We start from the raw sequence: 16,132 nt of genomic DNA, 5'->3' as shown, positions 1-16,132 counted from the left end.
ATAACTTGGAATTGATTAAGGTGTCAGATAAGTCCATGGAGACGGTGGTTCGTGGCTCTTTCTCCCCTTCTCCAGTCGCCTCTCTTTCTTCATCGGTGCGACGCGTTACGATATGATTAATAATTTCGAGATAACGCCGCGCCGTCCCAGCGTCCTTGTCCCTTTGAGAGGGGCCGATTTGCGGCCCCACTTACGGCCTCATAAATGACTAATTATTCTCACTGTCCTCGCTGGTTTCTGACCGCTCTGCTAAAAAGGCAAAATCAGAACGTTCAACTCGGTTTTCACGACACAATTTTTCTGTTAATGCTTTTCGTACTACACCGTTCTATCGAATTATCGCTCCAAGTACTACAGCACAGTCGAAGTATCTCCTTTCCACTGAAGATACTCAAAGGACAATACGTTCAAAAATTTCATACGTTTAAGAAGATCCATGGTTTCATCGCGTTGCAACGCAAAGTTTAGGGACCAAAGGAAAGGCGTCTCTGCTATGTCGAGACCAATAAAAAAGAAGGTGCTCTTTCTCGATAGAAGTTGAGCGATCGTCTATGCAAATACCTAATCCTTTCACAGATCCATCCAGGTGACGTTGACGGATTGGTGGAGGACTTTGTTCAGAGGCAGCTCCAACAGATTGCAATCCGCGACACCATTTGTTTCCCCTGAGACGCGAGGAGCTTCCTGCCGCGCCGGTGGGAAGACCTCGTCGAGAACGATTAACGGGTCTTCGTTAATTGCTAATAAAGAGAAACCCGGATGATGTACCTTTCAACATAAAATACTGGAAAGATCGAACAGTATACACGTTTGTCTCAAACTGACATCACAGCAGTTTGTTTCAACGTGTACAACTAATGGAAGAGATATAGGGAAGTAATAAAACTGGTTAGAAACTAAGATTAATACGTTTAAAAACCTAAGATGGGAAGGTTTCTGATACGTGCGCAATTAAAATATCCATTTGTCTTTGAAGTTTGAATTTTCGTGTGTAAATTATCGCGAACGGAAAATCCACAGGGAGATTTTTCGATAATGACCACAGCGGAAAAAGGGGTATGAAGGATTAATCACCCAGAGATGCGAGAAAAGACAATGGCACGGGTATGGAAAAATATTTTCTACCTTTTCCCTTGCTCGACAAAGGGTAAAGTATCTACGACGAATCCGGAGTAACATTTTCGCTGGCTACAAAATGGATGGAATGTGAAATAAAATTCAGCGGACATTCTTTGAATAACTATCTTCGATCGTTTTTATTAAGAAAATTCTATGTTCTATGGGAATTTCGTATCTAAGAAAAGGAAGACGTTCTTACGAAATTATCGACTTTCCAAATATTCACATATTAACATATTAGCTTCGTCACTTATATGAAACAAAACTTTTATAAAGATCTAAATAAGCTACCTAAGGAAAGTGTGAAGGCCGCTTTCATTACAAATTTATTTATCTGACACTCGTAGAAAATGCAACCTAAAATGTACTTTATTGTAGAATAATTTATTGATTGAATTATTAACAGCAGCTAATTTCTCCGTGAGTCCCTAAATAAAGTACAAATATACAGCAAAGTCTGACGGAAGAACTTTCCCTAATAGCCAGAAGAAAATATTATCAAGAAAAATGTATCAATAAAAATTGCGGAAGAAAAAGAGAGAAACAAAAACGAAATGATTTTCAAAGCTGAAGTGCTACTTATAATAGTCAGGCCTCGTTAAAATTTGATTGCATCGATACGCATTACAAACGCTTTTACAAACACCTAATTAAACTTCTCGTTCTTCTCCTTCTATTTTAAATACTTAGCAAGAGAAGAGAGGAGGACCACTTGTTTCTGGTTTTCACACCCCTTTAGCATGTACCGAAATCAAGCGTGACATGACACACGCTGTAATCCGCGTAAAGGGTTGATCCCAGTTTAGCCGGCTGTCCGTAAACCGTGGAACCCGCGGGACTTAAGCCCAGGCAAATTTGAATCCGTCAATCTTGAGTATCCAGGAGGAAGCATATAATCATCCCATACGCTCGTAACACCCGTCCAGACATTAAAATCGCTTTTTTTACCAGCAGTGTCGGAAAGATTTAATCCCTATTTTGGGACAAATGATAATTTCAACTGAACCAACATTGACACTACGAATGTATGATATAAGAGAATTTTGTTACATCATATCGATAATAAAATCTTTTTCCAGCACTCAAAATTCATATTATATTATATTACATTTTATTTCATATAAACTATCTATCCCAAACGTGATTCATTTTCGCAGCATCGTTGTTCGCAAAATTTACTAAATTTTATGCTTCTACAGTGACAAATAAGTACATCAATATCTGATCCCCAAGTCATTAAATAAGTTAAAAATATATGAAACAAATTTTCTACGAAACAACGTTCTATCGAAGACAAACAACGATAAATCGTTCGCACAGATGCGTCCTCGATCTTCGTTGGAACTGGTAATTAGGTGTGCGAGGAGGCAAGTGGAACGCGGGGAATACGATTGGGAGAGATCGTGAAGGAAAGCGGGCCGGAAAAGGGAGAGTAAAAGACGAAATTGCTCGATGGCCGATGAGCGTCGAATAAGGCGAAACGGTATTAAGACGGCGTGGCGAGGCCAGTTTCCTCGAGGCTGATGTATCATTTGCCGGCGGGTCGTTAGGCGGTTTCAATTAGTTTTCCACGCTGCTCTCCTGGCCCAGCGTCTACATGAGTATGGGGGAGAGACCAGCGCAGCCCTTAATCGCACAGTCCAGTTTTTTCTCATAATTAGGAAAAGCTCGTTAATGCGTCCCTACTATCTTCTTCCTCCCTCTTTCTTTCTTCTCTCCTCGCTGTTTCCCTGTGTGTTAGTTTTCGTTACATATCTACTTGCTCTTATTACCGTGAGGGACACTGATCTTTCAAGATTCAGGAACTCAGATCTTTTCAACTTGGAATTTGAAAAAATTCTATGAATTTGTTTCATGATTATGTATAGTAAGATAAAAATGTCTTTTGAAAGACAACTCCCTCTCTCTCAAGGTGGAATATTGATAATATTTTCGTATTGAATACTTTTCTAATAATTAAGTAAATATATCTATTTATTGGTTTCCTTTGCTTTGAATAAGGAGAAATATTAGAGACATAGATAATATAATAATAGAGACAACTATTGACTTATGTCCTCTTTCTTCCCTTTTTTCTTTCTCCCTCTATCGTCTTTCTTCCTTCCCTTTCTAACCTGCTTCTGTGCTCTACACTTCCTCCCCCACCCCTCTATTCTTTCTTCGAAATGTAGAAATTTCTCAGATTCATACAAACATATATGATATAAGTGCTATCCGTATATATAATTCCTATATTCAGAAGTCCGAATCATAGAGCATATTTTATTTTAAAATATGCAATATTAAGTTTACTAATTTATATGTTTACTGTAGCAAATTTTAGCAGACATAAGATATTTTGAGAGCGATATTTCAAAATATGTAACATAAAATACCCTAATATACACGATTTACTCTCATTCGGAATATATTTATATATATACCGTTACTATGTAATTTAATACGAATTCTAAATAAAGCGTTTTATATTGTTCATTAGTCATAATTGTTCAATGAAATTGAATAGGCTAAGAATGTTGAAAACACACAAATAATCAGACTCACCGAATGAAGGAACGCCAACTGTCCAAAAAACCCTTCTCGACGATATAAAATGTTTTTTCTGGATCTTCACACTTCAATATTTCGTTCCTATTTCGGCCGTGATACAAGTCGTTTAACTCGTCCCTTTGTTGTTTGGCTTTTATCTTGTCGTCCTTTTTTGCTTTCTGCGCGTTCTCCATTTTCTCCTGAACAGTAAGATAGATCAATATACATGCATATACCAAAATGTTTTATCTTTATTTAAATATACAAATATGTACGAAAAAATACCTCACAAATCGAACATGACGCGGCACCAATAGAGTACTCCTTGGATTCTGGGAAATATTTTCGAAGTATCACCCAAGCTTCACGGGGCACTATTTTTCTTGTCGAATCTGGTGTTTTCAATGAACTGTGCTCACAAAGTAAATCTTCATTGAAATAGATTATGACTTCGTTCTCTTCACCTTCCACCGGTTCTTTCAGTCCTTCACTTTCTTTACTTGTACCACTTTTACTATCTTCCTGCGAACCACCCGGATCTTGACAATCTTCATCCTCAATTTCCTGCTCCATATCGTCCGTAAATTTTTCCATCGCAAGTCTTCGCCATGATCTCAGCGAATCAGCACCCACGATATAACTAGTCTCAGACCTATTACCATGAAAATAAAATTTATTTTTCTTTTACAAAATAATGCGTTCGTTTTAAAATTATTATTAATACAGGAGACTCACGGTTCTTTGAAATTTCGAACGAGTTCACTAACTTCCTTGTGATCACGTTCAAGCGATATCTTGAAACGAAGTAGCTTGTACCGACGTTTCACGCAAATTTCGCAAAAAGAATTTTCATCTAATCGCGGTCCTCCACGATATTTATCATAAAGTAAATCCGCAGCTGTGACAGGTATACACTTTGCACGATTCACTTTCAAAGGATCAAGTCGATAATGCGAACACATTAATGTAGAATTGTCTATTGGTGGTACTCCATCGACAGATAAGTGTCCATTGAGCCATTTTGATAACCAATCGTTTGGAATCCATTGATATGTGTCCCACGAAACTATGTTCGAAATAATATTATACACGTCTATGACAAGTTGTCTCTTTAAATTCTGATCTTCGATCTCCTTTTGCTACAAGAAACATCGTTGAGAATGCTTCTTAACTGATTAAACTCAATCTGTTGCTGTTATTAATACCTACTTTTTCTTGTTGAATAGCCAATAAGCTTAATTCGTGTTTCACATTCTCTTGCCTCACTAAGTCACGCAACGTTGTACTCACTTCCCAATTTTCAAACTCCATCTATAAAGTAACATAATGCGTCCATATGAATATCCATAAGAGAAATAAAAGAAAAACTAAATATACCAACCTCTTCATAAAAATCACGTTCCCCACAACTCATAGCTCTATGCGCAGCACCATTTAACCGCTTGTAGTCCAATTTCACAACTTTTACAACTGGTTTCTTCGTATCCATATCGAGCTTATTTTCTTTATTGTCGAATTCATAATGTTTGCCATTTTGTTCATCAAAGGTAGAATCTGCGTTCACAGACTGTGCCATTGCAACATTTTCTGAAAATGTCTTCAAGGTTTCCATTTCCTGTTTGCTCTCCATATCAGGTTTCAATATTTTCTCAGAATTATTTATATCAGAAACACCTGACATTGTATCGCATCTGTGTTTCTCTTCGTTTAATGAGTCTGACTTTTCTTGAACCATTAAAATTTTTTCCATAGCTGTTGCATTATTATTACTATTGGTTTCTCCATCTAGCTTTTTCAACTTATTTTTCTTTGTACTACATGTTCGTTTTTCTGGTGTGACTTTCTTATAAACTAACATATACGCGGTATTAGAAGACAAAAATCCTTTCGGTATACGTCCCCGTTTTACTACCTTTGAATTCTCTGTAATAAGAAATTCTAACTACATTTTATCGTTTTATTAAATAATTTCTTTATTATATTATAATAAAATTTGTACTCACCAGTAACACCATCCTCGATTCTTTTATTCTGCATTTTTTCCACTTTATCGTCACTAAATTGATACCATTCGCCATTTAAATTGCATATATTCGCAATATAGTGACCTGAATGTGCAGATGGGCCTTTATGACTTAAAACTGCGACGAGATTGTACAAATGAGTTTGTGGCGGACACCTAACATATTCTGACATATCAAGATCTTCCGGGAATTGTATAAAAGAATTCAACTTTCTTTTCTGCCCGGAATCCCTAACAAAGACAAAGTAACATATTCTATTTACATAATATGTAACAATCTAATAGTATAATATAAACGTAATAAAATAAAAGTACCTATGGAACACAAAACGCATCAATTGTATGTTTAATGTTTCTGGAAGAGATTCCAAGCGTATAAACCGGCGCGCATCTTTTTTGTCATTGCAGGTAACGCAGTGATACTGATTTGCTCCAGTCAATTGTTCCACAGATAAGTATTTCTCTACTGCCTCTTTCAGAGTGGCTGCGAGTTGTAGATCCAATTCGTAGAATGTAGTGGAGGTTGGATATTCAGTTCCGCATTTAGAGCAACTGCGTCAAACATAAAACTCGCGTTATTTAGACGGAATTAGCTTCTCTCGGTCAGATCAGTTGATCGCACCAGTCACCGCAGCGAGCAACGTGTCCTACCATGTTCTCATCGTCAAGATCATCAGCATCATCATCGTTTAGGACAATTCTCATTTGTTTTCCACTTCAGAAAACCCACCAATTGATATAGCTGTATTTTCCTTGGGTCAGCCTCTGCAGCATCTGCTTCAGTTCTGAGTTTTGTTGGAGTTTCCCTTCGATATGGCAGAGAAGTAGCTTGGAGAATTCCTGTGCATCCTGTTGAGTTCTAGTATCCAAAGACAATGCAATCGCGAGATTCATCGGATCGAGCAGACGACGATTTCCGAATTGCATCATTGCAAATATATATTGCAACTGTCCTACTGCTGTCACTGGATGAAACGGTACTCCTTTCTTCTCAGCTTGACACACTGCTTCCCTTTCCTCTGGATCTTCTGTGATATCCCACTTGTATATTATCCTCCTGGAAATATAAAATTTCATTTTGTAGTAGATATTTGCAAATAAATGAAGTATAAGCTAAATATTAATAGTATCAATAAGTACATACCTCATATCTTCATTATGAAACCACATTTGAATTAAGCTATTAACATAACAAGTTGCACCTAAATTCTTTAGACCAACATATTGGGTAGGGTCACGTAATTCTGATAAAGAACTTTCTAAAGGCATTACTTCTGCGGGTTGTGACTTCATATATTTTTCTTCTCCTAATCCAGTCAAACATTGTGGATTATTTGTGCAATTGCGTCTGTAAACAAATCATTTACTTTAATATGATCGAAAAGAATACTATTTCATATGAATATATAATGTTTTAAATAAGCATATAACTTACTTGCAATTTTTACATGCTTTTAAACCTATTCTATATGCAGTTTCCAAATGTATCCTTTCTATTTGGTCTAATACCACACTTTCTACCCAAGCCCATGCTAATTTGTCTAAATCAGTCTTTTTTGCTGGCGGCATTTTTATCTAAAATATTAACAAACAGATAATATATTTTTAGTAATTAAATTCAAATATTTTCATGTTAATACTTTTTATCTTATTTTGATTTTATACTAAAACTTTACGCAAAATTATATTAAACACAATGCATATGTTTCAAATTCGATTTATTACATGTTCCATTTCGCGCCATGAGAAAATCGCACAACACTATAGAATAAAAATAAAACGAAAGTACCACATAAAATAATCAATTTTGTAAAACGTATATTTTCGAAAGTTTAGTAATATAAAAATAATCGTAAATAATGTATCGACTTAAAGCTTAGTATTTAACAAATGAACAGTTTCGTATATCAAAAACTATGTATGTATATACTCACATAAAAGTACCGTACTGTTCCTGACTGTTGAGGTTATGAAAAATGCCGCTGCAAATGTTGTAAAGTACTGTGCTTCTTCTACAACATTATCTGACTGCGAAAAGACTTATCACGTTTTCAAGCTTGCTGAACTCAAGCATCCATCGACACCTTTCGTTAACAGATGAAAATGTATCATCAAAACACTCTAACCGTTTCTGGTATACACTGACCGCCATATGCAGTCGGCTTTGGTCTAGGCACGCGTCAAATCAATCGCTAAATAATTTCTCGCGTTTAAGTTAATATACATATATTTTTTTGGAATTTATTTACTATGTTATTTATTAAAAATAAAGCAATAATCTTTCTCGAACAAACAATATTAAATATGTTTGCATATACATAATAGAAATTTCATAAATATCATTTTTGTTATATCATTTTAGATATGAACATATAAAAAGTTATCAACAAGAGAAAATTACCTGCACTGAGAATAGAAGATTGAATATTCTTTTATTGAAACTACTAACACACAGCTATATTTTTATCATTTTATAAATATATTAAAAAATGTCTGATAATAAAATAGGTAAATATTATTTGTTGATTTATTAGAAATATAAATAAGATGATAAGGAACGGAACGTATTTCTTATTTTATTTATAGTTACTACTGATATCCTGCTGGAATTTCTAGAAGTAGCATTTAATCACATTCTGTTCTTCAGAAATTTATATCCCAAGGAAATATTTGTGAAGAAGAAGATATACAGTATATGTGTATATGTATCTGAACATCCTGAGCTCAATGAATACATAAGAAATGTGTTAAATGCAATCAGAGAATTAATAAAAGAGGATGAAAATAGTGTCAAAGCGGTGAATCTGGTCTTCTGTAACAAAAAGAAAGAACCAATTGAAAAATTTGTCTTTGATCTTGTAAAATTGCAAGCAAATAGCACAGAGTATGTATGCTTGTGAAGAATCTTATAATGTCAGCATTATGTTATTGTCTAATCTGAAATTTATTTTAGAAAAGATCCATACTATCTAAAAACAGAAGAATCGTTGAGAACAATTTGTTTGAAACTATCCATGTGTGAATCTTATTTAAAACCATTGCCAGAAGATTCATCTTTCTTCATTGAAATTAAAACATATGAAACTGCACATGTAACTTTAAGTGAAAATCCTTGTTGTGAAGATTTTCCATGGATTATCAATGAAGATGTCCCTGATATGACTAACAAGAATTTACTTCCATTGAAAACTATAAAAACAGAATGTCTAAACTTGCAGATGTATGTTATTGAAGATGAAAATAAGAAATGCATAAATTAATTATAATTATATGTAGCAATTGATTTTGTATATACATTATGATTATTAATAACTATCAATATCAATTGTAAAATATTTAATGTTAATGTAAAATATCTAAGATTGCAAAAATCTATTAAGAAACTTGCATTGAAAATGTTTGAAATTATTAGCTTCAAATATCAGAAACTAAAAAAGCTACATTCACATACAGAAACAACTAAATATGTATCTACTGAGAGTATAAATTCTGATTCAAATTAGCCGGTAGTGAACAGGAGTATAGAATGAATAAGGTACTTCTATTTCTTATATTACACAGCCCCGCCCACTCTGTGACGTCATAGACGAGCAGTACGGACTATAAAAAGAGGATGTATCTTTTGATAAGAGTAGATATGTACATATCTCGTAAGTTACACCCCTTTAAATAAAATCGACAAAAAAAATTATTCAATTAATTACTTACGAGATTAACTTATATATATTTAGAATTGTTTAAATACCTGAACTTTCATATAGTTCCGAAGAATACATTTCTTTTTAAACAGAAAATTATATATTAACAAGTGTAGATACATGTATATAATGTATATAACATTCGATAAGAAGTTCGGCCTTAAATATGCATCAAAAAATTATTTAAAAATCAGTTTCTACAATGAAAATCTAAAAGTATACAATTTTGGTTTAAGAGGGGAACAATCCATTAGTTTTCAGTAACGACTTAATTCATTATGTAATGATAGAACCGTATGACTATACAGAGTTACTGGTAATTCATCTTTCTCTATCTTTCTTTTACGAGTGGTACTACAGACATTATGGTGGGTGAAGAGCTCCTTTCACATCCTATGCCTCTGTTAACATTCAGCGATTTTTAGTCAAAATTATGCTTTCAATAATCTCCGAAATATATTTTTTTCTACATATTAATAGAGATATGACCACAGACGAGGTGCAAAATAGATCTATCAGTTAATGTATTTCTGCATTCCATATCTTGAGGGTCTGAAATCATTTACCATTTTAATGATATTCACAACATTATCGATTCAGTATAGAATAGGATTACAGCGTTCATAGCGATCGGAATTGGAACTAGATTTTAATATATACGATAGTATACGACAATATACTGATAGTATAGTATAATATACAATAATGATAATTGATAAGTAAAATACATGATGATAATAATATACGATACTGATTAAGAATTAGATAAACGTGACATTAAATGGGATTCAAATGGGACATCTTATCTTAAATCCAGTATAAATTTACAGAAGTCCAGAAATATTAATATTAAATGGCCATTCTATGTCTCAACTATGACAAAACCTCTGTATCTACAACAACAATCTAATAAATTTTTCAATTAACAAAACTCCAATCGCGATTGCAGCCAATCGGCTTGTATTATTTGTTAGATGAAACTGTAGAAACGTTATCTACCCTGCGATTTCAATGCCTTTTGGATATGTTGTAGAAATCGATATTTTGAATAACTTTTTGCTTTATATAAGGGATGGACTCGCTTCCGAAATATTTGCTAAAAATCTGCCAGTATCACTAAAATGATTTTTGCCAATAGTTGCGCGTTTGTGGGAACGTATGCGTCAGTATTAGTTGCCGGTCATTTATCTTATGTTTATAAACCAGGGTTGAGCGAGTTTCAAGGGCCTGATGCACAACGCACACATGCAAGATTGCAAGTGTTTGTTACCACCTACCATTTACAAACAAACATTTAAACTAACTTTGGAACATTAATGTATAAACAAATCTTCTTCTTTATGTTTAATGAAACGATGTTTTATGAAAATACTACCTTTCAAAACTATGAATCAACTCTTATTCATTTACCATAGACACGCGGATATCATACTAAGGATATGAAATATGTAGTTATATGATACAGTTAAAATATTATTATGCATTATAAAATATTTCGTAATAGATATGAAGTATCTATGAATATTCCATTATGCATCCAATGTGAACAAATTGTAACTGTGAATATCTGTTATTAAAGTTCCAAAACTACTTTGTATGAATCAAGTACTGCACACTTTTTTGTCAGCTAAAGATACGTTGCAATAGGTAAAAGGCACAATGCGCGAAAAGGTGTGCCAAAAATGAGTAATCACTACAAATTATATTGGATTATGAATATAAAACGAACCAAATGAAGATTCTAACTATTTTGGAGCAATGACTTCGTATTGTATATCCAATTTTCCACATTTACGACGAGGTCTCACCAGTTACTTCCTCTTCTCAATATGACATCACGCAAAATACTAAAATTTTAAATTTTAGTTTCCAAACTCACCACCAGAGTGCGGGTAATTCAAGAATGTATCACGTTCTATCAGTACCCGGATACTATTCGGATTTTCCTGAAAATTTCGATATTCGTCTGTTTACGTGGAAATACGACAAATCACTCTAACTTGTATTAACATATTGCCATTTTACAAGTCATTTTATTATTAACTATAGCTAGAGTATGATTAAATCGCTTTTTTCTAAATGACGACGATGAAAATATGAAAAATTTCGTGATCGGCCTCAAGGAATAAAATAAACACGAGAATTCTCGTGATCTGCCCGGAATATGCTAATAACTGTGCATACAGAACGATTAAAATCGAGATTCTCACCATTTTGAAGCAGTGACATATCGTTGTATACTAAATTTTCCATATTTTTGACGAGCTCTCTGCTGTTGCTTCGATTTTCTAAATGACACCGCGCGAAATGGAGAAATTTCAAATTTTAGTTTGCACGGCTGCCGCGAAGGCGCAGAAGACTCAACTACGTATTATGTTTTATTAGTACCCCGAGACTGCATTTTCTCGAAATTTATTTTCATACAAAACTCTATAATTCACTAAAAAATTGTTTAAGATAAACATGTCATTAATAGGACAATTACTTGCTACAATAATATTAATTGATTTCTTCACAAAGAAGTTCGCAGCCTATGAAAGCCGATACTTATTGCAGCAACCTTAACAAAAATATTAAATTTCATTCATCTGACGTAATGTCTAAGATCAAATTATTCAATAAAATTATAAAATTCTTCTTCGCAAAGTATCGAATAAGAACATCTTCTTTTTATTGAATAATTCGTTCTTGGAAAATGTGATATATATATATAACAAGAAATATATATATATATATATATATATATATATATAACATATAATATAACAAGAAATAATAATTAGTGTCTGGTCCATGCCAGCGGTTATGAATAACTCTTATAATTTATCAATATTTTCTTGCTTAACGATAATCACTATCTATGGCGGAAGTCGATAGAATCATTCCATTTGGTTATCTTCTGATATCTATCTAAAAATTCATTACATAGTATATATTTAAAGCTTTACTGTTTGCTCTACACTTTTATTGTACAAGAGTTTTCAACAACAGGTTTTAGCTCCGTCCTTTTTCAAGGTACACGCACGAATGCTTTTCTTTTTCTCCGAGGATTGAAGTACCGTATTGTGGTCAAGTGAAAGCTATCTACCAGGACAATAACTCGGCATTCGCGTAGCGGTTCTCGATAATGAAGGCCTGTATCTTCCTATCTCTGCTTACAATATTATTCTTCTGTAGCAATGGTATTCTAGGTGAGTACGTATTAAATTGAAATCATTCCCTTAACATTAACACGATAGCGCGTAACTTAAATTTCAAACGGTATTTACATCCAAAGGACGATGGTGAAAGAGGACCAAATTTGTTTCTAATAAGGAATAAAATTCTAATAAGCAATAATTCTACTAATCCTTCATAAAACTACAATTATTTATGGCAAATGTGATGCTAAAAATGTAGATAAAGTGAACGAGGCATAAAATACGACATTTAAAATTTAAATTAAAATTAAAAATAGAAGATTGAAACGAGTATTCAAATATCAACTTTTACCATTCGTTATAAGTACAATATTCAGCCACCATAATATGTGATGAAATTTTTCAATAAATGATGTATTAAAGCAGTTAAGCATAAAATAAGCCAATCTTTTTACCAAATTCTATGTATATATGTAAAAAATACAAAAGTTTGTATGTGATCCGGCTGTAAATTACATTGCTATTATTTGGTGACACACTATGCAACGAGGAGGAAAGTCTAGAATACGTTTGACATTTTGTTCGGTAGCTTATGCAATGGAAATCTGACATTTCGATGGAATCTTTGTTTAACTTCATTCCTCGAAGATATGTAAATAACTGAAAATACTTTTCTATAATTCATAACTTAATAGAAAGTTATCTCAAGGACTCAATGTTCTTCATATTTACATCAAATAAATAACAAAAGCGCGCGCGGGCATATTTTATGAATGATTTATGTTCGCATATTTTATCGATGAAAAATAACGAGCCTGGGACATCGTTCAAAAAATAATCTATCATATGTATATACATGGAAATGAATTTTTTGCGAAAAGAGAAAAGAAGTTGTAATAATTGTACATTAAAACTACATTTCTTTCTCCACTAAGCTCGATTAGGGATTAAGCATAACAAGGTAGTAACTTGTTATGTCGCTTCCTGGGCCGTTTATAGAAATAATGATGGAAAATTTGGAATCCCATATATCCGTCCGGAACTTTGCACGCACATCATATACGCGTTCGCCGGATTAGACAGCAAAACATGGACCATTACGAGCCTCGATCCCAACATAGATATTGATAATGGTAGATACATATTGTAAATTACTCGATACGATTGAAGATATATCTATATTCCACATCTATGAATGGCATTTTCGTTCTATAGTCGTCATAATATTCCAGATAATTACAGAAGAATGACCGAACTTCGTGAACAGTATCCAGGTCTAAACATCCTACTCGCAATCGGAGGATGGAACGAGGGTAGTAAAAATTACTCTATACTCGCTTCATCCCCTACACGAAGATCTACATTCGTTAAGAGCGTACTGGACTTCCTTGAGTATGGAATCGAATATTAAGATAGTTTTATACTTTACTGATTTATATGATAGCTTCTATCTTGCAGGGAATACAAGTTCGATGGATTCGATCTAGATTGGGAATATCCGGGATCACGGGGTGGTAGTCCAGAAGACAAATTATATTTTTCCCTTCTTGTGAAGGTAAACGACGTAACGTAATGTAATTTTATCGAAATTACAGTTTTATCTTAGCCAGAAATTAATCGTATTCTCTATTCTAATAGCAATTAAAAGAGGCATTCAACGAGTCGAACTATCTACTAACAGCAGCTTTAGGTTCTAATAAAGCAATTATCGATACGGCATATGATATTCCTGAAATTTCCAAATATCTCGACTATATCCATGTAATGGCGTACGATTATCATGGATCATGGGATAAGAAAGTGCTTCCGAATGCACCATTAAGAAGTGGAGACGGTCTAAGCGTGGTAAAACATATAGAAAAATTACAACGAGTAACAAGTATCGTAGATGGAACACATAATGCAATAAAATTTTCAGATGGAGACACTTAATTATTTGTTAAGTAAAGGTGCACCAGCAAATAAAACAATCTTAGGCCTGCCTATGTATGGTAGAACTTATATATTGGCAAGCAAATTAAATTCTTCCCAAGAAAGTCCAATTAATCGAACAACCATAACAAATGGATTTAAGGGGCCTTACACTGACCAAGAAGGTTTTATGGGATATAATGAAGTACATTTTACTTTTGTTATATTGATTAGATACGTTAATTCTATTAATAATAATCTATCTATTTGTTCGTTCTAATAAAATGATAACATGTACGATTTTTTAGATTTGTGAAGAATTAGTGAGTCATAAAGGTAACTGGACTTCTGGCTGGGATGACACTAGCGATACACCTTATGTCATTAACGATGATCATGTTATAGTATATGATAATCTCAGGAGTTTAAAAGCAAAGGTTGATTAGTTTGATCTATTACAAGCGACGATAACAAATGATAGTACTACACGTGTTACATCAACAATATAATATTTTTCTAAAACTTTCAGATCGAATACGCGATGAGCTTAAAATTAGCCGGTGTAATGATTTGGAGCATCGATACTGACGATTTTCATGGAAAGTGCGCAAATCTCTTTAAAGACTCTTTAAATTTAACAGATATGACATATCCTTTACTAAGATGGATTAACATAGTTGTATCTGAAAATAGTCAGGTAATTAGTGATAAAGATAGTGTAAACATGGGTAAAGAATATAACGATAATTCATCTTCCATCACAAAATTTTCTCATAATTCTATTTTAATAATATTAATATCTCTTGCATACTATATTTGAAGCGAGCTGGTAATGGCTGAAAAAATAGTACCAAAAAGTTTATGAAACTTGGATACATTTATCCTAAGGACTGATTTGCTTCTCTTTATTGTTTCAAAAATGTTCCTCTAAAGCTGTCTTTCCATTTTTATGTTTATGCTAATCTATTGTAATAGTAAATGTAACCTACCGAATGTCATACTGTTTATGCTAATGGCATATTATTATAATTATTCGTGTATATATAGTAATAAAGAAATTTTCTATTTGAATTAAAAATATATGAAATGAATTTAAACTTCCTCCTTAATTTCCTTAAATTTAAAATATTGTTTCAGCTAAAGATAACTTAAAAAAATATCTTAATATACATACATATTATTGTAAAATAAGTTTCTTAACATAATTTACACTTACTGCATATTTTATCATTTCCTTTAATGTATCACAACATGTCTTATATTGATTTTCCTTGCACTAGTTATAGGAAAATTTATTTTCACCCAGCTTTCCGTAAGTAAAATGATGATCAAGTAATAATTCCAGGTTTGCAACGAATATATAAGTTCTTTGAAAGCAAAATATTTTCTGCAATTGTATCATAAACATAAAATAAAATATCTATAAAATGCTGTAGTATATTAACAATATTATAACTATTGCGTATTATAATAATATACATATAATGATACTGCAATAATTACCTATAATATCGTAATTTAATGCACTCACAAGAGTTCTAGAGTTTCAGCAAGATCTTTAAACTTCAAGAATCGAAATATCGAGATATTCGATTCCACTATCGAGATTAATCGAAAGAACAACTTTCAGGAAAAATGAAATATATCTAGATAAAGACTTTAGGAACTATTTTTTGAAAGGCAGGCTTGTCGTTCAGGCTTCGGATCATACT

General features: G+C 33.0%; 3 protein-coding genes and 1 long non-coding RNA gene across 10 annotated transcripts in view; 2 read left to right on the top strand and 2 right to left on the bottom strand.

The window, feature by feature from the left end:
* The window catches only part of LOC138186725 (ubiquitin carboxyl-terminal hydrolase 48), a 76,523-nt gene extending 68,815 nt beyond the window's left edge, over window positions 1-7,708 (bottom strand). The window contains exons 1-11 of one of the 3 annotated variants that reach the window (XM_069126845.1): window positions 7,606-7,708; window positions 7,107-7,246; window positions 6,816-7,019; window positions 6,402-6,728; window positions 5,987-6,223; window positions 5,652-5,902; window positions 5,030-5,586; window positions 4,858-4,959; window positions 4,384-4,787; window positions 3,934-4,300; window positions 3,664-3,848 (exon numbers count right to left, since the gene is read on the bottom strand). In XM_069126845.1, coding sequence (XP_068982946.1) covers window positions 3,664-3,848; window positions 3,934-4,300; window positions 4,384-4,787; window positions 4,858-4,959; window positions 5,030-5,586; window positions 5,652-5,902; window positions 5,987-6,223; window positions 6,402-6,728; window positions 6,816-7,019; window positions 7,107-7,240 — 2,768 coding nt within the window. In that variant the 5' untranslated portion in view covers window positions 7,241-7,246; window positions 7,606-7,708. Of the gene's footprint in view, window positions 1-3,663; window positions 3,849-3,933; window positions 4,301-4,383; window positions 4,788-4,857; window positions 4,960-5,029; window positions 5,587-5,651; window positions 5,903-5,986; window positions 6,224-6,322; window positions 6,729-6,815; window positions 7,020-7,106; window positions 7,247-7,605 lie in introns of those variants that run through there. The other 2 variants (XM_069126846.1, XM_069126847.1) reach the window with 2 other exon arrangements.
* Window positions 7,424-10,106, top strand: PolZ2 (DNA polymerase zeta subunit 2). Of its 5 annotated transcripts, none has more exons than XM_069126852.1 (4): window positions 7,424-7,589; window positions 8,034-8,179; window positions 8,258-8,555; window positions 8,625-10,106. In XM_069126852.1, the coding sequence occupies exons 2-4, from the start codon at window positions 8,161-8,163 to the stop codon at window positions 8,929-8,931; spliced, it is 624 nt and encodes a 207-aa protein (XP_068982953.1). In that variant the 5' UTR covers window positions 7,424-7,589; window positions 8,034-8,160; the 3' UTR covers window positions 8,932-10,106. The 5 variants fall into 5 exon arrangements, with proteins under 5 accessions (XP_068982953.1, XP_068982952.1, XP_068982951.1 ...); XM_069126851.1 differs by lacking the exon at window positions 7,424-7,589 and adding an exon at window positions 7,641-7,776; XM_069126850.1 differs by lacking the exon at window positions 7,424-7,589 and adding an exon at window positions 7,681-7,805.
* A 1,088-nt stretch (window positions 10,107-11,194) lies between these two features.
* LOC138187280 (uncharacterized) lies at window positions 11,195-16,102 on the bottom strand. Its single transcript, XR_011175139.1, has 3 exons — window positions 15,924-16,102; window positions 15,637-15,807; window positions 11,195-11,315 (listed from the first exon to the last, which is right to left on the bottom strand). It is a non-coding gene; the product is annotated as an uncharacterized LOC138187280 (long non-coding RNA).
* LOC138187275 (probable chitinase 2) lies at window positions 12,327-15,451 on the top strand. The gene is made up of 8 exons (XM_069127879.1): window positions 12,327-12,560; window positions 13,445-13,642; window positions 13,742-13,901; window positions 13,968-14,064; window positions 14,148-14,354; window positions 14,428-14,625; window positions 14,729-14,857; window positions 14,950-15,451. The coding sequence occupies exons 1-8, from the start codon at window positions 12,497-12,499 to the stop codon at window positions 15,238-15,240; spliced, it is 1,344 nt and encodes a 447-aa protein (XP_068983980.1). The 5' UTR covers window positions 12,327-12,496; the 3' UTR covers window positions 15,241-15,451.
* Window positions 16,103-16,132: the final 30 nt, after the last annotated feature.

This window comes from Bombus flavifrons, chromosome 14, assembly GCF_040668555.2.
Source record: "Bombus flavifrons isolate JBK064 chromosome 14, iyBomFlav1_principal, whole genome shotgun sequence".
In the NCBI taxonomy this organism is placed as follows: Eukaryota; Metazoa; Arthropoda; class Insecta; order Hymenoptera; family Apidae; genus Bombus; species Bombus flavifrons.
This window is presented reverse-complemented; position numbering and strand designations above follow the sequence as displayed.